Source organism: Alosa sapidissima, chromosome 12 (genome assembly GCF_018492685.1).
Source record: "Alosa sapidissima isolate fAloSap1 chromosome 12, fAloSap1.pri, whole genome shotgun sequence".
NCBI classification, from domain to species: Eukaryota; Metazoa; Chordata; class Actinopteri; order Clupeiformes; family Clupeidae; genus Alosa; species Alosa sapidissima.
The window spans coordinates 8362500-8387528 of NC_055968.1; the positions used below are offsets into that span (position 1 = coordinate 8362500).

At 42.2% G+C, this 25029-nt stretch overlaps 2 protein-coding genes across 2 annotated transcripts in view; both read right to left on the reverse strand.

The window, feature by feature from the left end:
• Nucleotides 1–3782: 3782 nt before the first annotated feature.
• dmrta2 (DMRT-like family A2) lies at nt 3783–7451 on the reverse strand. The gene is made up of 2 exons (XM_042056769.1): nt 5599–7451; nt 3783–5282 (listed from the first exon to the last, which is right to left on the reverse strand). The coding sequence occupies exons 1-2, from the start codon at nt 6056–6058 to the stop codon at nt 4429–4431; spliced, it is 1314 nt and encodes a 437-aa protein (XP_041912703.1). The 5' UTR covers nt 6059–7451; the 3' UTR covers nt 3783–4428.
• An 8408-nt stretch (nt 7452–15859) lies between these two features.
• faf1 (Fas (TNFRSF6) associated factor 1) overlaps nt 15860–25029 on the reverse strand; it is an 86753-nt gene continuing 77583 nt past the window's right edge. Inside the window, exons 8-9 of the mRNA XM_042056993.1 lie at nt 16992–17104; nt 15860–15943 (exon numbers count right to left, since the gene is read on the reverse strand). Of these exons, the coding sequence (XP_041912927.1) occupies nt 15860–15943; nt 16992–17104 (197 nt within the window). The remainder of the gene's footprint in view (nt 15944–16991; nt 17105–25029) is intronic.

Consider the following 25029-nt stretch of genomic DNA (forward strand, 5'->3'; position numbering starts at 1 on the left):
ATGTAACTCGTCTCGCCCAGAAGATGGCGCTATTGTCAAAGAATAGTGGGCGCCGCTGCATTACAACTCAAACATGACTGTCATAGCTTGTTCGGACGGGAGGTGGCACACCATCACCAGTCGAGGGGTTGTCTCCTCTGTGAATCCAAACAGGACTGAGCGTCGTCGTGGCCTTGTTGTAAGTGAACATTAAAACAATCCATTGTAGCTAGCTCTATTGAAACACACCTGTCACTCCCAGAGCTCTTGAAGTCCATCCGGATTTGACGAGGAACCCCATGGTGAATGTAATAAAAACAAGAATGTCCAAGGGGATCTAGCAAAGCCTTCTCTCTGTGCATGAATGGCAAATTACACAAACAGCTGTCCGATACACAATTTATATTATTTAATTGTTATTTGTCTGAAAAGAAAGAGTGAATAGCCTACTTTTACCGAGTTATCTGCTCAACAAAACAATTTAGTGGCAAGAGTTAAATGTAGCATGATAAGTAACTTTCACTGTGAATAATTTGTGGTCATGTTTGCCCAGTGCAAGATGCATAGGGCATTCATATTCGTAACCAAGAAATGCATGTTGTTTCGCTGAGCGAACGTAGGCTAAATTGGAGATGGTGCGCTATCTTGAAGTGAGCTATGATTTCGCTTAGACTTATGGTACGTCATTCTTGAATTAGCCTATATCTATAGGCTATTTCCCACAATCTATTTGATGAAGGTAGGCCAAAGCTAGGCCTAGGCTACTTTGTAAAGGTTGGCCTAAGCCACTTAGCTATACCATGACACAGTTTTCAGCTAACATTAACAATTTGGAGCGCGCTAACAGGAACACATATTGTGTTCGTGATTTATGTACACTGAAAGCTATGTGAGACCAAGATATGTTGCATAGGCCTACTTGCATTTTTTGTTCTGTGCATTATATATTTGAAACATTTGTAATCACTTACCAATACAAATCTTTCAGTAACCGCTATTTGCCTTGCATAAAAGGGTCCAATCCGCAGGCGTAAAAGTCATGACTTTAAGCATGCTCAAACCTGTTCCAGAAACACCATGCAGCAATTGACCACTTTTTGAGGTATGTTTTATCTATCTATCTATCTATCTATATACAGTACAGGCCAAAAGTTTGGTTACACCGTCTCATTTTAATGCGTTTTCTTTATTTTCATGACTATTTACATTGTAGATTCTCACTGAAGGCATCAAAACTATGAAAGAATGCAAAGTTATTTGGCCCACAGATGAATATTTGTCAAGTTATGGCTTGCTGAATATGGTATTAAATTAAAAGAAAATAGCAACATTGTGAAACTAGAATATAAGACATGTTTTCAGTTATTTCACACTTGTTTGTTAAGTACATAATTCCGCATTAATAGTTTTGATGAATCTACAATGTAAATAGTCATGAAAATAAAGGAAACGCATTGAATGAGAAGGTGTGTCCAAACTTTTGGCCTGTACTGTATATATATATATATATATATATATATATATATATATATATATATATATATATATGTGTGTGTGTGTGTGTGTGTGTGTGTGTGTGTGTGTGTGTGTGTCTCTCTCTCTCTCTCTCTCTCTCTCTCTCTCTCTCTCTGTGTGTGTATGTGTGTGTGTGTGTGTAACTGCATCCTCTACAAATTACACTGCCGTTCAGAAGTTTGGGGTCACTTAGAAATGTCCATTTCACTCCATTATAGACAGAATACCAGCTGACATCAATTGCATTGTTTTTAATCAGGGCAGCAGTTTTCAGATAACATTATGTGCTTACATAATTGCTAAAGAGTTCTCCCATGTTTTCTCAGTTAGCCTTTTAAAATGATATCAGATTAGTAAACAGAATGTGCCTTTGGAACTTTGGATAAATGGTTGCTGATAATGGGCAGTGTAGATATTACATTAAATATCAGCCATTTCTTTCTACAACAGTTATTAATGATGAAAACAAGAGCATTTCTAAGTGACTCCAAACTTTTGAACGGTAGTGTAACTTTGATAGACTATAGTCATGTGAAGGACCAACAGACCTATTGTTCACCCTAGTCGTCCAGGTACTATGCATTTCTGTGGTTTGGGTCAGAACACCCAGGCATAAATGTAAGAAACCCCTTTACAGCATGATATTGTTACGGCCAAAAGATGATGGTGTTTGAAAGATTTAGGCATTCTTTCACCAAAGTAACTCGCTATAGCACATATATGTTTAGACCTAACCAAAATAGCCAAATGCTTCTTTAACCTCTTGATTCAATCCCCTTTTCAATGTGTTGCCTAAAACAGTAAAACTACACCCAAATAAAGTTTTACGCACGAATGTTTCTCGCGGGGCAAAAATAGAAAAATAAATAGCTTTTGGTAGACTAAGCCGACAGGGGCAGGGTATTATTCAAGTTCTCAGAAAATGAGAACCCCTTGTGACAAAACTATTTGGTTTTGATTGTCCTGTGATTTCGATTTTACGACAAACAAGTTGTTAACACGTTAGGCCTACTCATGCTCATTCCTTAAAATTAAAACAGTACATTTCAGTGAGGTTGATGTTAAGACAAAAATTGGGTGCAAAAAATTAAACTGTTGGCCGGAAGTGACAATGCTGTAGCTTTCGATTAATTTGGGCTAATCGTTTTGTACAATATCTTGTTCCAAGCTTTCAAAACATCTAGGCCTACATAAGTGCGTCTGACAATTTGCTTAATAAAACGACAGAAAACAGTTTGGTGAGCCTTCAATTATCTACTCTCTAAACACGAGGCTATTGAACACTGTTTTCCATGCATTCGACCCTGACAGAAATAAAACCTAACGCACTCACAAGGGATGTTGGCGTAGGCTATTGATTTAAGTAGCCCCAGAGTTCTAGAGTTGCGCAGTTGGTCATGAAATATTTATCCCCAGAAACTATATAATACTATCTCTGAGCGCCGAGAAAGCAAATATTATACAGGGAGGGTGGATTTCGTGTTATTACTACAAACACACTTTATCAAATGTGCATTAAGGGGCCCACTGAAGAACAGTTGAGAGCTATTTCTTTTCCCGTCCGCTATTAAGCGAAGGCGCACTGTCCGTCGGACTCGGTGTTTACTCTGTTAGATCTGGCGAAGGAAAGTAAACACTTCAGCCTTGGCAAGCAAGAGGCTGGTGGGATTATGTTTCCATGGTATCGAACTTCCATTCAGGGCTTGCAATCTTATTTTAAATATACAGTGAACTCCTCTTTTGTTATCTTCTCAGCCGCCTGACCATGAGCACATGCATGGGCTACATAGTGGTGCTGCGTGGCAATGAGGCGCTGCGCTTCACCACTTAAAGTCATTCACTCATCAGAGTTAAATAAACGATAGGCTCAAAAGCTATAGCATTAAACTGTTACAATAAGCAACCAATGACAGTTTATGGACAACCACTGAAGAAAATAAATCGAACTAATGGCGAAGAGACATTATAGTATTTGTCAGGTAGCTATTTCAAATAGGCTGCAGCCTTGGCTACGTCTGGAAGACGCAATATGGCTTGATAATCGTTATTTTTTTAGCTATATGGATAGCTAATAGTGCGACTGTTTGCCAGTATAGGGCACCTTGGCCAACGCATTATGTAAATTCTCTCATATGGAATTCCTCATAATTCTCTCGAAGGTAGCGATGCAATATTGGGACGGTTTCCTTTCATAAGGTGTGTTCACAAGGGTGTTAAAGGACAGTGTGAAGAAAATGTCATATGCCCTTAAAGATTGCAGGTGAAAAGAAATGGAAAAGAAACTGGCATGGAGTGCCAAATGGCATTAGTTTTATTTGAGGCAATACATTTTAGGCTATTTTACAATATTTCAACAAACATAAAATAAATTCAATGTTAAGATATCTCTTAGTGTTTTGCAGATTAATGTTGTGTCGGTTGACATACCAGCAATTAGATCGCACAACAATGTTAGTCATAATTTTTTTGTTGTTTAAAAAAGGTATCATGAACAGACAATTCATTGCACGATAACCACATTGAACCTCTCCATTTATAACCATCTATAAGGATTGTAGCAAACATAAAAATGTGATTCTGGAAAATATCGTTTATTTTTTTCGATAGGCCCACATTCTCCATCCGACCTATGCTCTGTTATTGAAAAGACACATTAGAGAGTCCTTGTTTGATCCAACACATTAGTTTGCGACTCACATCAAAAGTCAAGCCGCAAATTATGCCGACTTGGACATAGCAGATATCAATTACAGATTGAAACATGTCTAGATACGTCTTTGCTTTCACATATATCTTTAGGGAACCATAACGGATACACAGAAATTACAATATTTACAGTAAGTGTTTAAGATTGTGGGTGCTTGCTGAACACTCTTATATACATAACAATTATGTCCTCTGATTCACTCCCATATGCTGTCTGTGATAGCGTATTCACTGTTTGTCCGGGGTGTTGTTAACCAGTGGGCCGTAGAGTCCGTTAGTGTACCCCTGGTCTTTGTGCAAAATTGTCCTGTCCCTTATGAGATCGCTGAACGCATAGTCCATTGGCGGTCTGAATCCAAGCGTTGGCATCAGCCCAGTTGTAGAGTACGGGGTCATGAAGGCCAGGCCTCGGCTGTGGGCTGAGTACGCCAGGCGAAGGGGGTTCAGGCCCAGGTGAGTGCCCAGGGAGTAGGTGCTGGGATCGGCACCGAAGTGAGACGTGTTTGGCTGCAGAGGTGAGAAGGCAGAGCGGTTGCTGAGCGTCATGGCTCCTGGTAGCATGGGCCTTGGCGTGGATGACATAGGCGGTTGTGTGCTCTGCAGAAGCCTCTCCGCATTCCATGTCTCTTCGGGGGCTTTAGGCTGACCACTGTTGTTCAAGATTTGTTCGATGGCCTGCACCACGTCTTTACCGCAGCCTTGCAGGACCAGCTCCAGGACACTGCGCTTGTGACTGGGGAATATTCTGGTGAGAATATCGATGGCGTTCATTTGCCTGGAGGCTGCGGAAGTGGAGGACGGGTCTTGGTCGTCTTTGTCGGTTTCCGAGCCGGAGTCAGTGCCCAGTGGACTGATGGATCCAGGGGTTTCCTCGCCGTCTTTAAGTGGCTTGGACACGGGAGAGCTAACGAACGACTCTCCGTCTCCATTCTCGGAACCAGAACCGTGGCGCACGTCTGGTGAGGAGATGCCAGGCACTGACTCTGAATCTGTGGAAACGGATTTTCCCATGGTTTGCTGTGAAGACATTGGCCCCGAAATATGGCTCTTCGGAAAGTGTTCAAACTTTTGGATGTTTGAGTCTATAAAATAAAACAAGAAAAACATTTTCTTTAATGAATAACTAAACAAACACAATCATAACATTGACATTGTAGTTTAATTTGCCCATGTAACGCCCGTTCAAGCCCATGGCCTCTCCTTTTATTAATATTGGGCATTGTCGACTAAATTCATCACTTATAGGACATTAACTGGCACCATGTCAACAAATTACTAGACGTTCCTGAGTATATAAATAAATCGTAATGGGGAGCTTATTAGAGAGTCAACAGTTAATACCATCATAAAACTGTCATTCTGCAAATCATGTTCTATAACAGCAACTCAGCCGCTTACCTTGGCTGCTCTCGTTGTTGATAGAGCCGAACACCTCGTAGTTCTGCCGTGGAGGAATGATACCATTGGCGGCAGCCAGGGCCAGGCCTTCGGCTGTGCCGTAAAGAAGCTGCAATTCTCTGGCCTCGTTCTCCTCCTGCGCTTGTTGTCTACGGAGCGCAACCTGGGCTGCCATGACGCGCTGCCTCTCCGCAATCAGAGTGCACTTGGCGCACATGCAGTCCTTCCAGCGACAGTAGCGCTTGTGGCCCTTCAGCGCGGACACCACGCCGTGATTCCGACACCTGGCGCACTTGGGCGTGCGGGGGTACTTCTCCGTGGCGCGCAGCAAGATCGACGGTGCTCGAAGCAGGTTACTGGCCATGGAGACCGGAATAGAAGCAGCAGCGGCGGCCGCGGCAGCACCGGGGTGAACCTGAGATCCTGCCTGGGCCGATTGAATATCTGCTCTAAGATCCATTCTCTCCCCTCAGAGAATATTCAATCGATAAGTCTGAGACTTTCCTGTCTACACGTTAACTTTTGTGCGTAACACGGAAGAGAATCTCAAAAGAGCATTTGTCACCATCAAGAATTTACTGCGTCAAAGCAGCACAGTAGAAAATCGATCAAATAAGGTGACGAACGTATCGCACTAGTTGAATAGTGCTCTTCACCATTCCCTCAGACCCTCCAAGCAGTCTTTCGGAGATGCGTCCAGTGACAATTATTTGAAAGTCTCTTCTGATTTTAACACGACGCACTGACCAAAATCACACAAACCAATCTTGGAGAAGAGCCCAGCCGCAAACATTTAAAAGAAGCCTGTATGAGGCTGTCCCAGCGAAAGTTCTGTTCTAGCTGTTCAATTCGAAACTCCAAAGTGTTCGCCTTTAGTAATGCGCCAGGAGTAGACGAGCTTGCAACTCGCAGTGGCGTGACACACTAACTTACTCAAGAGATTGCCACTGGATACAGATCCCCACTCTCTCTCTCTCTCTCTCTCTCTATTGTTGCGCCTACGTATTCATTAGACAAATTTGACAACAATGTGGTGCCCGTCATTGGCCAAAGAGGGAAGGTGCAATCTGATTGGCTTGTCCTTTTTTCAACTGTGTCCACCTGAGTTCTTTCTAAAAAAAAAACAATTGTTTAGAATCTGAGAAGATCCTGCAGAGGTACAACATATTGCTCAAAACATCGAACCAAACTAAAAATATTGTTTGTTTCTAGATTCATTGTCGGTAATAAACTTTTGTTTTGAGAATATCAACAATTTAGTTTGCCTACGTTTTTGGCTCGGCGTTCCATAGAGTTTGACATGTTGTGTATTGTACGAAAAACAAGGCTAGATGATAAAAGAAAACAAAAAGCGTTGTGCATTTCTTTAAGTTATTTTTAGGGGACTATGTCCAGGTGGCTGTGGCATGCCGTGAGCTCCGTAACTTGGCAAGGTAAGTGGCTTAAAACAGCAGGTTAACCTTTGGATCATATTCGATTTTTATCTGACCAATATTAGACGCGCGAAAGGAAATGATTTTGGAGACAATACACGTGAATAACATAGCTTGATAACATATAATTAAGTGAATTATATCGAAACTGTACCGTACACTATCCAGGAATTCTCTTTGAATTTGTCTCTTTGTTATGGTGACAAACCTGTAATTCATATCAAAATTCAATATAGCAATTTCTCCCATACTGTTGAAGGAAAAAAAGAAACATGCGAAAAAAAGTGAAAGGTTTAAGAACTGTAAGTTATACATGTGTGTGCTGAATACTTTTGTAAACTATATCGATTTTTAGCCAATAGTTTGTCACCTAAAGGATGCGTTAAATCCTATGTAGAAGTGCCGAAGAATTTGTTTTGTCGTCACAGTTCCTTAAATGTAATTATTAAAAGTCGAACTCTTGTCCTTAAGCATGTAAAATAAAGACTGATCAGTGATCACATCTTAAATAGAAAGCCTCCATTATATAGATGGACAGAAATAACTATATTTCAAATGGAAAATAATTATTCTTATTCTTAAGATTAGCTTTATAAATAAGGGAAGTAGCATAGCAGACTATAATATTTTATATTTATTATATCATTGCATTATTATTATTATTATTATTATTATTATTATTATTATTATTATCATTATTAATATTATTATTATTATTATTATTATTATTATTATTACTACTACTACTATAACTACAACTATTAGTATTACTATTTCTTCAGAAAAATCCCTGCTGTGATATCTTTGATGTTTCAGAAGTGCACTTTTGAAAAGAGATTTATCTTAATTTATCTGGTGTTTTTCGCCTTGTAAGTCTTTATCAACTCGTTCTATCGAAATGGAGACGTTTTGCTTCGTGGCCGTTATCGTAGAGTTGTTTTTTTTATTATTGTAATAATCCTACTAAATTATGCATTTCTCCCAAAATCATAAATGTGTAAAAAAATGCATAATAACGTATAGCCTAGATAAACAATAATTATGTAGACATGTTCTATAGCTGCAACATTATTTAAGGACAATTACTGAGTGGTAAAAAAGATAGGCCTATAGGTCTACATAAAAATAGATATAAATAAAAACAACGGAAAAAACAAAGTAGGTAATTCTGTATGAACAGCCTACAGAATAATGAGACATTAGCATTTTGGAAACTAGGGACGGTGTTGTTTTTAAGTTTCCATGATAGGCCTGGGCTACACTACTTTTTATTGTTCCTGATAAAACAGTTTTGGAGGTATGTGAGAAAACTACTCTGCAGTTTGGGGAACTGGCTGGAATGTGGCCATAGTAATTAACGAACGCCGGACAGTTTAAAGTTGTAGGCCTATGGGCTGTGCATTATTTTACACACTACGAACATGCAGCCAGAGGCTCAACTGACACCAGAGCGTCGTCCCTTCCTCTCCATATTTCCCTGGCGTTTTCCAGGAGCTGGACGCGGACACTCCTGTCGGCCTCCTCCTCCGTCGTGCCTTTGAATCTTCACATCCTCCTGTCGCTAGCATCCCATTGTTTACACACTGAATCACTGTAAGCAAATGCCATCTGTTTCTCCCGCTGCTTTCACCCGCGCCTTTAATTATCTAACCAACAGACTAATAGAGATGATATTAAACTAAATCTTTTTGACATTCAGAGTAATTATCTCGGTTGCGATCTCACTTGAATGAAAATCGCCCCAACTGAAGGTTTAATGCAGGACTCATTATGAAACGGCACGTAGGTGTGGATGTTTAAGCTGCATGGTCTGGTGATAACATGCCAAACTAGACGAGATTGATTTCAACTTTGGCAGGCACTTGGCTGCTGTAACTTTAGCTTGTTTTGGGGCGTCCTTTTTTCTTTTTCCCATTCTTGACCGGTTGTCTTAATTAGAAAATTAATCAACTATCGTGATAAGCACATGGGCGCATAGGCTGTGTATTTTCAAATAGTGAATCCTAAGGCCTATAGGCCTACTTTAGGTTTCATCAGTTGGAATAGCCTACCAACAAAGGTGTATTCATAAAGTTAGAATGTTGAAGCGTCAATATTTCAAAACTAGTTTCCTTTCAATGGATAGCTCTCCAGTTTCCAATTAAATGTCCCTGGGCAATTAAAAGTGACTGTGGGCATTTAATGAATTCAGCATCTTTGAACAGTTCAGCCGACCTGAACATAATGAAAACCATGCCAGGCTCCCATTCTAAAAGAAACGCTACAGACGACTGGGTTTGTACACCTTTGTGAATCCTTACAAAAGCGATGCTTGACCCAACATATGTAGCAGCATGTTGCTGGTCCTCCAGCACCCCGGTGAGGTATTCTGGCGACCTCTCTCTGGCTGCTGCTGCCCCGGCCGGTCATTGCTGGACCCGGGCTCACTCCCAGGGGGCTCCCGCTGAAATGGTTGACTGTGTAAAAGCGCGCTGCGGGCAGCAGCGGTAGGAGCAGGGCCGGGCAGCCGTTGCTGCCCGTTGGGGGAAAACAGTGCGTATTTATACGCTTCATCTCTTCACCAAGTACTCATTAGGTTGTTAACCTCTTGCGCACATGAAAAGATCCCGCGCAGCGAAGGAGACTTCAGTGAATGGAGACATCCCCTCAAGGCAGGGAACAAAGCCTTAGAATAACTGCACAAAATAAGCCCGTATCACCAAGACGAGGGTTTACAAGTTCATAGTGTTAAACCGTAGTTATTTCATAATAGGAAACTGATGTCTGCTTTCCATAGATTCCAATTCAGTAGAATGAGTAGAACAGTCAATAATAATAAAACATTATTATACATTATAATACTATGGGCCTAGGCTACGTGTCGTGCAACTAAAAGAAACAAACACATAAGTCCCATTGAGGATCCCTAACCATTCGCCTACACATCGAAATACCAAAATTGATCTAGAAATGGTCACACCTCAAAGAAACTGAGATGATGTTCAGGATGGAGACAACAATCAATCAGTTCAGTTTTTTATGGTTAGCCTACTATGGATAGCCGTGTCGGACGGACCACTCCCATCGCATAGAATGTGTGTGTGTGTGTGTGTGTGTGTGTGTGTGTGTGTGTGTGTGTGTGTGTGTGTGTGTGTGTGTGTGTGTGTGGTGTATTTTCAGGTACCAGCCAATTAAAATGCACGCTCGATCCCTCCACATCTGCCTCCCTTTGCAAACGAGAGCGAGAGAAAGGAGGGAACCCAGTGAAAGAGCGTTCATTGGGATCACAGATGGACTAGAGGGTTTTTGCAAGAAATTTGAGAAACACCATTGTCCCCAATCCAAACTCAATGTGTTCCTTCACAATGGCCCCGGCTTTGAGCCCCGCCGCCTCAATTGGCCTTGTTTTTTAAACTTGAAGTGTTCGGTACAAAGACCGGCCTCCTAAATGTCACAACCGCTTCGATTCCGAGCGTGCAGCTCTGCAGCAAGACGGTGTTCCGCAAAGGGAAAAGAACACAATTATGAAGCAATTATTACTCTGCTTCAGTTCGCACGCCAGTGCTTCCATTCAAGCGCCTTTAGCCCCATTTAAGGCTTTATCCTTCACTGCCATAATCCGAACACCGCTGGAGTTTTTTTTTTACTTTCCCCACACTTTTTATATATAAATTAGAGCTTGAGGGGACGGTGTGAGATGAATAAAATAAATTGTGGTTTTATTTGAGTGATCTGTTCCCTTTTTAAAATTATTTCAACTCTTGATTTGACATCCTGGGTTGCATTGTGCACATTAAACAAACAGAACTACTGCAGGCAAATAATACTGAGTAAAAAAAAAAAAAAGCTGTAATAATAATAATAATAATAATAATAATAATAATAATGCGGTAATAATAATAATAATATATTTATATATATATAATTATAATAATAATAATTATTATTATTATGATAATACTTCTATAGAATGTATGATTTATTGTGAAAACCTTTGCAGCCTCTGATAGCATATTAAAGACATTATTATTATTATTATTATTATACCTTCATCAATATAATATTTTAAGCCTTTATAGCTAATTTTAAACTATTCTATCAATTTAATTCTAAATTTAAAGAAAAGAGGAAACGGGGCAGGAATGCGAGGGGGTAGCCTACTCCTCCAAATCAACTCTACTTATCTTATTGTGCATTCATCATTTGGGACTGGCAGTCCTTGTCGCTTATAATTTTATTCAAATTGTATTTTATTTTATTTAACTAGGCTACAATTACCCTAAAAAACAGTAGGCCATTGCCTTGTGTACAGGGATATCAAACTATTATGCTATGAAGATGTAGCCTGTTCATAACCTTAAGAAATTATATTTTAAAAACATTATCGATAGCCTTCTCAGCTATTATTTCATTTGTAATAGAGTAAGTGTAAATAAAAGTAAATGCCACAAACTGTAGCCTACCTGTATCTAAGTGGAAACATCCAAGGAAATTATTATAATTTTCGGTTTTGAATTTTACATTACGAATATGATTAATGTGAGTGAAAATAGGCTTGTCATAAAGTTGGCTAACCACACTTTTGCAAGTGTAGGCTAATCTACACAACCTAATGATGGTAGAGCAGGCTAATAACCATTATGTGTAGTATGGCCATTTAGATATTATTAGTGCAGGAAGATAGGCTACATAATATTTGAATGGAAGTTTGTACCCATTGTCTTCATTTCAAATACTCTCATTAATATCAGCAAACAGCACCATTTGTAATCACATATACATATACATACATACACATATACATATATTTATAGTTAAGATGCATGCCGAGTGAATCAAGTCCGGCATGTGTTAATGAGTGAAGCCTACTGCACTGAATGTTGACATGCCAAACAACGGCCAATGACTTGAAAGGACGGGTTAATCACGGGAGTCTGGGCAACCGCGCACTTCAACCTCACCAGCAAAGTATCCTCCGGCGCCGTCCCGATCACACATTTAGCATTTGAGCTTTAAAATCTTTCCCCTCTTCTCTCCCCTAAATAAAAGTTTTCTTTTTAAACCCACGTCTCTGCCCCCCCTCCACCCCGCCCCCCATTCACACACATCTCCAACAAGCATCCCAGGAAGAAACGAGCCCCCTTTTGTGCCCGACTGTTTAAGCCGCATAGATTCTGTTTCTTTGGCCGTCTTTGAGTGGTGAGGATTGCTGAGAAAGTAAACTTTGAGTGACCCTCCAGGTTAGTTTGGTCTGGGATTCTAGCATCGCTGAGCGAGCGCATTTAAAAAGGCCCCAATGCAGTGGGATCCGAACCACTATCAAAGGCCAAATCACTAGCGTCAGGAATGTTGTTCTCTCACCAGGGGCTGACATTCTTGACCCTCGGAGAGCTGGTTAAACATTATTGAACGTTTCCTTATTGTTGCTGAAGGATCAAGTCACCACCTGATGTTGGATGCAGAGCCTCTGTGTCAGATGAAGACAGAATATCTCTATTGTCACGGCGACGCAGGCCCCACGGCCACGCCAAGGAATTTAAGGAAGCGCTCCTTAGCTGGAGCATGGCAGTTTTGAGTGACGGACTGCGCTGGCTGCTGATTGAGATGTCTGCTGCTTGACCACTGACCACCGCACCGTAAATCCGACTTAAATGATCCGAGTGAAAGGAAGGGTCAGCGAAAATAGCATTAACAATGTTGGCAAATTAATGTTCTCAGTATCACCAGGCCTAGTTTTGTTTCAGTATATAATTTAGTTCAAGAAAGACAATTCTTGCGTGTGAGACGTTTACACCACTAGCCTACAACTAGCCTAGGCCACTTCACATTTAAAATAGGCATTTATTTCAACAGCGTGATACAAATAATAAATACAAAGCTAGTAGCCTAGTGAGTCAGCATTAACATTCGGAAAATTCAATTTTAAGTAGGCTAAACAATGCAATTGGTAAACACATTATCACTTGACTTAAAGTGGCAGACACGGTTGTAATTTCAAGCAAATACTGCTCGGTGTTGAATGTACATAAATTATTATAATTTATTTCAGTGTTCTCTTTGCAACTAAAGTCTTTCAGTGGGAATTCAGTTAGGGTATAAAGAAGAACCAAAGTAACTTGTTCAGGTCGGCATAAGAGCAGAAATCGTTATCAGACAGAAAGGTAAGTATTTCTGCTGCTTGTTGCTTTCCATCTATCCGTTTTCGACTGTATGTTATAGCTTGCTGTAATCGATTTCCATGCCGGCCATTCCCACAAACTGCAGACTTGGCCTCTTTAAGCACACGCCAATCTGCCAACAGCTGCAAGCCTAAAGTCGACGGATGAGCAGGAGACAGGCTGGATCAAGTAGAAAGCCCTGCCATTACGTCTAATGGGCATTTCCGACACGTTCATCACTAAGATGCCGCTGTGCATTAGTCAAGCCATACAGTGGCTGAAACTGTAATATTGCGCATTGCAGGGATAGTTGAGCAAACGCCGTTCCCCGAGGACAGAATTAGCCGTATGCGTTTCACATGGGCGAGCATAAGGGCGACCCGTTCAGCTGCGAAAGATGCGCCTCACCTCTCCCTGGCCGTCGCAAAGCGCAGACTGTTTACCGTTTAAAATATGTTGTTTTAGAGCATAAGGCCTAAGCTTAGTTATTGAACTCTTGATGTGAGGCATGTTTTTAAAAAATAAGATGTGTATTTGTTCACGAACCAAATTAAGCTTAGGCCTAGATTGAAGGTACCACAAGTAAATTAAAATAATAATAATAAACGTTCTGTTTTTAGTTTATAAAAGCTTGATTGCAAGTTTTTAGTGAGTGTTCACTGTGTCATTCTGTAGACTACTGATGTGGTTTGACACACCTGCAGTAAAAAACAAAACAAAAACAGGGCAGAATTGATTTACTTATACTGACAAACACCTTTAAATAGAGCTCAAAACAAACAAAAAACCCTCTTGTCTGAGTTGGAGGACTGGCAGTCTGCTGATCCATGAGGCGTGTCAGGGGTGAACAGTAACAGCAGCGCATACTTGAGAGATAACCATGTGGAAGTCCAACTCAGTGAACACATCAAAACTGAGCAGCTTGCGTGAGAATCAGGAGAGCTGCAGAAGCTGCTGCACATCGCACAGTCTTGCCTGCAGGTTGGCTAAGTGTCTGAGTGTGTTTTACTGCAGAACACAGAGCACACAGTGAACACAGTGAGGTGAAGCACACACTAAACAGGAGCAGTAAGCTGCCTTGCTACAGCGGCGCTCGGGGAGCAGTGAGGGGTTAGGTGCCTTGCTCAAGGGCACTTCTGCCGTTCCTACTGGATGGGGATCGAACCGCCAACCCTTCGGTTCAAAGCCCGAAGCCGTAGTCGATGGCCACGACTGCCCCATAATGGATGTTACACTAACAATGAACATACACCTACGAACCTCCCCCCACCCCCCCCCCTCCACCCCCGCCCGCCACCAACCTCATCCTTGAATCACATCTCCCCAAACCATGTTTTCAAACAAACAGCCCTGCAGATGGAGCAGAGAGCCTTTAATCTCAATGCTGAACTGGGAAAATTAGCCTTTGATGCAGTTAATGCCACCATGTCTGGAGAACAGAGCTGCAAAACAAGAACAATGAATCAAATTCCTCAAGCCATTCACTGTCTTCTCCTGTGGACACAAACAGGACACTGTCCTCCACTGGCTTTGGGGGGGGGGGCTTAAACCCTGGTATAACTTCAGACCCAGGGAGCGTTAGCTTCATCACCAGGAAGATGCAGTGCCCACAGTTGGATGTAAAATTCATATACTTACAGTTGTCTAATGAGATCCTCTTCAGTCCCGTTTCTTAACATAAGAATAAATGATCATTTTGTTGCTCTATTAGACTGATAAAAAAGGAAGATTTTTTTTTCTTCCCCCAAATGCATTGCAGCTTAGGCATTCTTTGACATTCAATTACCATAATCAAACCATATTACTTGAGGCAAAGTGATTCTGTAGGGATGACTGGAACCCCAGGAGTTGGTTTTGCAGAGAAACTATGGGTTAGAGGGGTGTCCATGACTTCATCCAAAATAACAACCCAACTCTCTATTAGAACCAACCTTTAGCATCATATTGGAAATAGAGCGTGGATCCAGATGGGTGCATGTTCATATATATTTTTATATAATGTATATCAAACTAAAACTAATACAGCAAACTTAAAAAGGAACAGGGTGGAAAATCAAGAAGAGACCATGGGAAGAAGATGGTGATGATGATGATGAAGAAGAAGAGTAGGGGACGAAGGGTTCAATGAAACCGGAGAGTGTGTCCAGCGTTCTCCAGGTAAAACATCTCGGTTCCGAGAACCGATTTTGTTTTGAAAAAAATAAAATAAAAAATGAGGAGTCCGTGAAGCAGCCTTTAGTGGGAAGTACTTGTACAGAATGCTGATCTACCAACTCTGCACCGTGGTTTTAGTTATTGTTTGTATGTTTTTCTTTTTTATTATTATCATTTTTTTTTTACATTTCAAAAATGTGGGCTGACAAAAGAAGAAAAAGAAAACACGGCAAAAATCGTGTACGGTGAGTGTGTGTGTGTGTGTGTTTATTTTATGTTTTGTCTTCACTGTGTGCTTGTGAGGAGCTCCTGCGTGCCAACTTGTACACTCCGCATTCATGTACAATCCACAGGGGCGTGTGTATGTGTCTGAGTGAGAGTGAGAGTGTGTGTGTGCGTATATCTGTGTATCTGTGTCCGTCCATGTTTTAAAAGTGTGTGTTTGTGTGTGTGTGTGTGTGTGAGAGAGTCTGAGGGTGGTCTCTGGACACGGTGGGACCATGCTTGGGTTGTCCTCCTCTCCAGCGGGGGGCAGTGCTACTCCCGCGCCTCCAGGAAGAGCGTCTCCTGGGGAAAGAGCTTGGCCTCCAGCAGGGTCGACGCTGGGTCCAGCTGCGTGATCTGCAGCGAAGAGGAGTGGGAGGACGAGGAAGAGGAAGAGACAAGACAGAGGATGAGGACAGGGCTCAGGACACACCAAAGACTCAAACAGCTCACACACACTGTATTTTACTGAGGGTTTAGTTTAGCACATCTCCAGAGAATAACACCAAGATATACATAGGTTGAGGTCTCCACAGACCACCAGGCAATCATTTCAATTAAAATGCATTTTTTATATGGGATGAGTGTTTTCAAAACTCAGATGTATATATTTATACATATTGTAATCCTAAGCTTTCTATGCCTAGGCTGGGTGTATTGACAGAGCAGTATTGACATTTCATAAGGTAATTTCATAGTTTTAAGAGGAGCCTCTGAGGAGCTGGTATAACCTTAGTTCACTGAGAACCTATTGGCTGAGTGAGAAACCTGTCAGATGACTATAGATATCTCTGTTCCTCTCCATAATAGGAAATACACGGTCAGATATGCTGCATGTCATATATAAATAACAACAGGTTTCTAACAGTAAAAGTGGTTAAGAAGTTTAGTGGCATAAAAAAAATATGTGTTTTTGAGATGGTAGTAAAAGCCTGTGTCAAACATAATGAATGAACAGAAAGAATATACAGGAACCATTTAGATCACATTGTGTAAACAGCTGATCCAACATCAATCAGATGTTTAAAAATCCGACAGAGAAGAAGAATGTGCACGTAAACGTGGTTGGTGTCATCTGAAACGGACCTAACCCTTTTTTTTCTAACTTTCACAACAGATGTACAACGTAGAATCCGCTTCCCCTTTTCATTTTAACTTGCCCTAGATACGAAAAGAGCATGTAAAGAAATGCATAGGCTGCATCTACTTAAAGTAAACTTACATACAGTTCTAAAACACTAACCCTGCACCTGAATGTATATCTATCTCTGGAAATCCACAAAGTTTAATGGAAGGGTTTGATCCAAAACTACTATGAGGCCATGTCAGTGACACCAAACAGTGTCTTATCAGGACATTGCTAATGGAAAAACAGCAAGTCAAGACCAGAACAGCAAGCTGTAACATCCGATAACATGGTCCACGCCAAATCCCAGCACGCTGCAGACGGAGTGACCGCACATGTTGGGGGCAGACTGGTCATGAGCTCTGCTGGTCTGACATCATGCAGGTCGAGAGCTGGAGGGAAGACAGGGCTGAAATCTGAGAGGCCCTCTTTCCAGCCTTCTCCCTCAATGCAACAGTGTGTGTGTGGTGTTCTTCTGCTGCTTCTAACTGTTATAAGGTCCTAGCCAAAGAGGAGAGGACTTGCACTGAGTTGACACTGGACACAGTGACCTCTGCCTCGATAACGCTAGCCAGAATGCTCATCATGTTTCATGATGGTATCGCTTCCTCACAGGAGGGAAAGCTAGCAGTCTCAGTGTAGCCCCGTCTCCAATCACTCCCTCTTGCAAACAGACTCCAATTCTGCATGACGCACCATCAACACCTGACAAATTCAAGCCTGCTGGAACAATACAGGACCCGAACAGGTGGCAGCGAGAGCAATCCACATAAGAGACTTCTTAGCTTCTTAACTTAGCGATTCAGTCAGGATCGCGATTCAGCCGGTCTCCCGTAACTCCCCGACTGGAGGCTGCGGCGAGGGACCTAATGATTGGAGGGGCTCCTGTTACATAGGCCTGAGCTCTCGACCACACCTGGGCCCAGGTTTTATTCTCCCTCACACAGAGGTGAGAGGAGGCCACTAGGGATTGGGGACGTGTGGAGCCGACGCTCAAAATGGCAGCCTCTGATTAACGGGCCTATTATGAGCACGAGGCGCAGTAATTAACAGCTCCCCGACTCTGAAAGCTGTCTGCTTAGGTCACAGTTTGACGACCGGCTCAGTGTCATGACCTTGAAATAGGAGGCTGACATACTGTAGGTGTGTTGGGGTTGGGGTGGTGGTGGTGTTGGGAGGGGGGGGGTTGTCTTGTTAATTAGAGAGGTGCAGATGACCTTTCTTGCCGATTGCAGTGCCCTGAAACTTGAGCAGGAATAGAGCTAGAATGGCACACTGGCCAAGCATTTGACGACCTTTTACAAGCCAGTATGAACTCTTTGACCACTTGGGCGACTGCACACCGGTGCCAACATGAGTGCCGTGCACGCCGCTTTCGGTGTTCCATTACTCTATTGTTCTCACGGCAACCCGCACCCCGGTGCTGAACCCTTCTGCTGCCGCCGTGTTGATAACAATTCAGTTCTACTTTGGTTTATCAAATGCTCGTCACTTGGAAGATTTCTGTGCTAGTGTGCAAGTGCAAGCTAGGGACAAGTGACATGTTGTGATGCTTCTGTAATCACTTGTAGCAGCAACATGAGAGACAGTGAGCATCTCAGACCCATCGGAGCGTAAATAAAAGGGACCAATCCAAAGCGTCCAGAAGTCGCTCGACCCTCGAAGCTGCTGGTTCGTCTTTAAACGTCTGAACACTGGCCTTAATTAAAACCAGAAACCCATCTCCACCCCTTCTCCAGATCTTCTTTGATCTAGCATTTCTTCTTAGCGCCATCGGGTAGAGGAGGCTGGAGGTGTTGACATAAAGCATGAGGCTTCAGGTTGGCGTCACTGGACTGGCAGGGGGTTGGGTTGGGTTGGGGTGGGGTGTGTGTGTGTGTGTGTGTGTGTGTGTGTGTGTGTGTGTGGGGAATGTGGACTCCCCAGGGACCAGGGGTGGCATTACACCAGTGGTGACTCCTCGGCTCTGTTGCCCCACACTCAACTAAAGCCCCAGCAGGAGGCAATTGACTTCCCAGCAAGACTCTGAGGATGGGGACGGGCACAAGAGGAGTGCAAGATGGTGCGCTAAAACATGATAGCACCCTCAACACACACACACACACGTCTCTCTCAAAGGCTGTTCCGCCTTTTTCTCACCTTCAGAGAAGTGATGCACAAATGCCAGCCATGCGAATGAACCTGACAGCCTGTGGCAACACTACAACATCAGGTAAGGGCAAATTACATAGTGTGTGTGTGTGTGTGTGTGTGTGTGTGTCACCCCTTCCTAACTGAGGACTGGGGAGAGGAAAGAGGCGCCACACTGTCAGAGGGCCACGGCGCCATTGGTGATTATTTACATTGTCATCCAATTAACAGACCATAAGCATGGCGGCATCTGTCAACAAACAAAGCTGTTGTTTGTACACCTCCTCTCCACCCTCTCTCTCTATCTATCCGTCTCTCTCGCTCCTGAGAACCTTCCAGCTCCTGTGCCATTACCTTCTGTTGTGGGCCTACCCAATTAAAATGGGACTAATCTATGCCATAGTGATGTCCTCAGTGTTTCAAACACTCACACACACACACACACACACACACACACACACAGGGGACCAGTTCACCAGTTCAAGGAAAGGAAAGACCATTTCCACAAAGTTAAAATGTAAAGGTCCCACATTATACTTTATTTTCAACAAGTCAAAATAGGCCTATGGGTTGCACAAAACATGTCCCTGAAGCTGTTCCATTCTCGCCAGTTTCAGTCAATTTCAGAATAGGCTGTTTCTGGGGCCTGTTGCATTAAATGCAAATGAGCTGTTGTTGACCATGCCCCACTCCGGAACTGATTCCATGTTTACGCCAACGGGCAGCATGGTCGTAACGTACGCCAGGGAATACGAGTGTGTCGGTGACAAGGAAACGGAAGATTCTCTACTAGAAAGCCAGTGATAAAATGCAATTTGTTATGCAAGAATACTAAGGAATGTGTGACAAACATTCTGTTTGAATTTCCGTAGTAAAGTATCCTAATAGTCAAGTTATTTGAGTTTAGCCTACTACAGAAAATACTGTTGATACTCTGCTGGTTGGAAACGATAGGCTACGACCAAAATGGAGGATCTTCGACAGGAAGTTCCTAACCTAGTGGGTGGGAATGTTCAGATGGGGGTGGGTAGTCAGTGCCCTATATGGCTCTGGGTGTAGTAACATTCAAATTTCCCTTATTGTGACATCTCCATAAGGGAGATTTCTGACTAGCTCACAGAAGCGCAAAGTTTCTGACATCAACCTCTCTCAACTAACCCACAAAAACACAACGCATGGTTTTGTTTCGCACCTGCAGTGTTTGTAGAAGCATCAAAGACCCAAATTGAAGTACAAAAGCAAAGAAAAAGTGAGTTTAGCATAACATGGCCCCTTTAAAATTTCACAGGTACATGATGTGGAAAACCAGAAGCAGAGCATTAGCTAGCTAGCGCTCTCTCTCTTTCTGGTAATAGAGAATACCTGCGAAATCTCACCACTATTCTCACTGACCGCAATAATGGCCTGGTGAAATTAAAACGAGTGGATCCTTGTGCGATGCCTGTGCGGCGTGTTCTCAGAAGAACAAATAAAAAGTTCAGAGTGAAGATTTGAATTTGAATGTTGTGGTGGTGTGTCTTGCTCTCTGTGTAGTGTGTGTGTGTGTGTGTGTGTGTGAGGGTGTAAGAGAGAGAGAGGTGGAAATGAGTGTGTCTCGTTTTTGCATACATGCATTTATTGCACGTGTGTGTGTGTGTACGCATGTGTAGGAGTGTGAGAGGGTGTGAGTGTGTGCTCTGCTCAGTCCTAAGCTCTTGAAGAGGTTATTAGAGTAGCTGAGAGAGTAGAAGTGGCTGCATGAAACCCCTCTGATGGCGTTCTTCACGTGCCCCCGAGACCATGACTGCAGGTAATCCCCCAGCTAACCCTCTGACACACTCATCCTCTCTGGCCTCACAGAGACCAAATACACTCAAGAGCTGCAGAAGAGCTTAATAACCATGCCCCCCCACCCCCACCCCGACACACACACACACAGGGGTGTGGGGGGGGGGATGTTACACAGTGAAAGAGTACTGCTGGGTTATATGCAGTTCTTTTAACATTTCACATTTTAACATTTAACATGTAACAAATGTCAAATGTTATCAGAGATGTAAGAGTCACACAATATTTAGGCCAGGTAGATCAGCTAAATTAGTGAATTTACCAATACATTGCTTTTTGACTTTTTGAAGCCAGACTTTTACATCTCTGCATGGTATGTGTTTTTTTTTATATTTAGTTCTTTGAGAGAGATTCCCTTCTCTCAGAATAAATTTGCTTCCTTTTTTCCTCATTGTTTTCACTGTGAGATTATGATAAATCACGAAAAAAATCACCGAAAGAGAGAAAGAGAGAAAGAAAGAAAGAAAGAAAGAAAGAAAGAGAGAGAGAGAGAGAGAGAGAGAGAGAGAGAGAGAGAGAGAGAGAGAGAGAGAGAGAGAGAGAGTATGTGTGTGGTGTAATAAGCTCATGAGTACTCGCGTATCCACAACACTGCAGACTTGCTTTATCTGACTGCTCATCTGAGAGGGCTGATAGAGATTACTGCTCTCCATGACCACAGATCATGTTAAGTTGCAACACTCACTAAGCCGCCACACACTTGTGGAAGACACACTAATCTCATAAGAAGTGCTTTCTCTTTTCTTTCCAGTACTAAATAAATGAAATAAGATTGCATGATGGTTCAGTCCAAAGAGAATACATTTTTACGCAGAGATAAAAAATTAAGCTAAAATTCCCTTCCAGCTTTATGTTTATTTATCCCATATCTCTGCACTGATTGGCAACTGAGCTAATGGTGTAAAATACTACACAGGGTATCTGCACATTTTCCAAGTGCAAATTTAAAGACTTTTAAGACCTTTTCAAGACATCTAAATGCAAAAATTAAGACTATACCACGGCAAAAAGATATATACGACAACTTAAAACTGTTTTATGCCATTTTTCTACTAATTTTAACCCCCACCCCATTTTGGATGTCTACAGAAGTTACCAAATATATTTTGGTGAAAGAAAAATAATTGTGTGAATTACCTTCACAGCTATAAATGCCCAATTTTAGGGTCTGGGCTGCATGCTTTTGAAGCTGGCTGTACATATTTGGCTGTGCTTACTGGCTGAGGCTGACTGTTCTACAGGTATTCTAACTTAGATATTTTCTTCCCTATAGGCTAGGCCAGCAACACACGCTGGAAAGATGCAAACAGATCAACTTAACATGTAGGGCCTACAGTATTTCCTCCTGATTGCGAAAACGTTTGTTTTCTTTTTCTGTCAGTCCGTGGTTCCTTCATAAATTGCGCAGCAAATTATCAGACGAGTGACAGAAGCACTGCGCATAATTTGACCAGCAGTCTTCGCGTCCATAGTTTGTAAAACGATGCTGCGTCCGAGCAAAAATTCTAGATGCCCAGCGCAACTCCAAAAAGGAGGACAAATGAGCGCCGGACAGGGCTTTTAAAATCCGGCCTAAATTCGAACGTATAGCCAACCTACAGTATAGCTAACTGGCTTACCAACTCTTTCTCCCGCTCATTCCACCCGTAGAGAGTAAAAGAACTTCTACCGCTCACGTAGGCTACCTGCATATCTCTCAGGCCTTGGCTACACCACGAAAACGTCAGGCATATTTGTACATACTGTATTATTACAGTTTTCACACCTTTCCACACCCGTGAAAAACATCTTCACTCTGCAACCACTACACTTCCTCCCGTAGCCCATCCTTATAGTCACTTATACAATTGCATTTTAAATACACGAAACCGGATGGAGACATTTCACTTGCTCTCTTGCACTCGCTGGCGGTCCCATACGCAAATTTAATACCTCCCTTTCGAAAATTCAAGACATCCCAGACAATTTAAGACTTTTTTAGGCCTTAAAAACCGAAAATTGTATTTAAGACTTTTTAGGGATCCGCGGGTACCCTGACTACAGTATGGGTTGGGTTAATATTTTTATTTAAAAACAAAACACCCACTTTGTTTTGGTGGAATTATGATTGAAGGCATGTTGGATCATCTCCACAGACTAATCAGGGAGAAGCTGACATCATGACTTAAATCAGATAGATTAACACTTCAAACAACGCCTGAAGAAATATTACAAATCACTTCATTACGACACACCAAATCAGGTTAATTACACACAAGTGTTGGTGTGTGTTGAGTGTGAATGGGGGGGAAGGGGGGGCGGCGTTTCATAACAAATATGGAAACTGCGAAGACGTTCATTTGAAAACATGATGAAATGTGCCGCCACCAAAACGCATTTTTAATGAAGCCATTTAGGACTCAACGTTAATTAAAGCTCAAGCACACTCGTCTGTTTTTTTTTCCTTTCTTTCGTTCTTTCTTTCTTTCTTTCTTTGCTGTGGTAGAGTGTTTATTTGGCCCAATTATGGAAAGCTGTGGGAGGTCATTATCTGGCTCTAGGAAGGATGGCAGCATGCAGAGCGCTGCGGAGCGGAGCAGAGGGGGCCTGGAGAAGGTCCACTTCAAAGCCTCAGCACAGGGGCTACGCCACGGAGGAGGAGGAGGAGAAGAGGAGGAGAGGAGGAGGAGAGGAGGAGGAGGAAGAGGGAAAGGGGGAGGACACGGGCCAGAGCTCAAACCTACAGAACTCACTGAGGCAGGAGAGAGGGGTGACAGGTGAGGGAGGTGAACGCAGGAACAAAATGGATAAATGTTAAATGAATGATACATTTTTGTATCTTTAGACATACCCATAAAAAGGTTTATCCAGAGGGAGAACACAAGACAGACATTACTGCCAGGATGGTTTCCAAATATTTAGCTGAAATGTTCGGACTAGTCTCGTGACGAGAGAAAGATCTCTGTCATCTCTAGCTCACAGTCCCCAGTGTAGTACACCCCTCCCCATCCCTGTGCTCTATGCAAGCCATCCATGTCAATTAATTTGGCGCTTACCATTTTTAATCTCCATCTGCTGTTTTGATGGGGAACTGTTTGATACCAAAGAAAATAATGTTGACAGTCTCTGTGTACTTAGAGCAAAACAAACATTTAGTGAAATTACGCACACCACCTCGACTAATACAAGGCCAAAAAAAGGGTTTAAAATAAGCACAGAAATGTGACAAATACTGTAAAATACTGTTGAGAATTTCAGTTTTATAAATCTAAATGCACACTTACAAAACCATGACAAATGGAATTAAAATGGAATTATGCATAATAGCAAGCCTCTGGGTGTACAGGATTACAAATATGAACTTAATTTGACCAGTTTTAGTAAGCCTTTCTCTGGCTCCATAAAGCAGCACTGACGGTTTACTGAATTAAGTTTTCTCTAGGTCCCCATTTAGTCCTATTCTAATTCCAATAAACAAATAAACTATTTCAAATACACATTTATTCTGTTTAGATAGAGATGAAGCTTTCTGGATGGTATGGTAATGGACAGGTCACTATCAAATGTTAGTTAAACTCTCCAACATACTTTTAAAGTGAACGTTTAATGACTAATAACATGAGCATGAGAAATAAACACTAAGTACCAATATGCCTTCATATCACCTTGATCGCATCCTTAAATAAATTATTTGGGTTTGCCCATTAACCCGATGATGTGCTAAGGGGATTCTGGCTATTAGTTTGTTGTTGTAGTACACCCGGGTCTCAATACCTCCTGCCTGGCTCCAAGGGCAGAAATAACTAGACTGCCCCAACATCCTGGTGGCAATGCTGGAAAAACAAACAGTAAACCTGGGAGACGAAGAGAGTCTGGCTTTAGGATCTACTAAACCTATTAAACCAGTCAGGGAGGCCTAGACTAAATCCACTTTAAAAAACATCAGCATGTGTAACAAGAGACAACTCAGGGGTGAGCTACGCAAGTCGAGTGCCTATTCATTTGGATCGAGAGGCATTGGTTTTAAAGCCAAACTGGCTTCACAATGTTTCACAATTCTGCTTAACGATGATGGGAAGAGTTGGCGTTGACACTGACGGATCCAAATGCAAAGCTGCTATGAGATATTTAGCATGCTATGAAGTCCCTATGATTTAGCACGCTATGAAGTCGCTATGAGATATTTAGCATGTTATGTATTTGCTATGAGATATTTAGAAATTGCTTATGGTCGCTATGAGATATTTAGCATGCTATGACGAGACCCAGACTACTTATGGATGAACAGAGCACTGCAGTTTTACCCACCCAAGCGAATAGCCATGCCCAAGCAAGCGTTTGTTTATACGAGGCAATCAGACAGAGATGAAGCTCGCTTTGA

Coding starts and splice junctions, on each gene's coding strand:
- dmrta2 (XM_042056769.1), bottom strand. CDS start 6,058: ATGGATCTTAGAGCAGATATTCAATCGGCCCAGGCAGGATCTCAGGTT. Junction 5,283..5,598: donor CAACAACGAGAGCAGCCAAG/GTAAGCGGCTGA, acceptor TTTATTTTATAG/ACTCAAACATCCAAAAGTTT.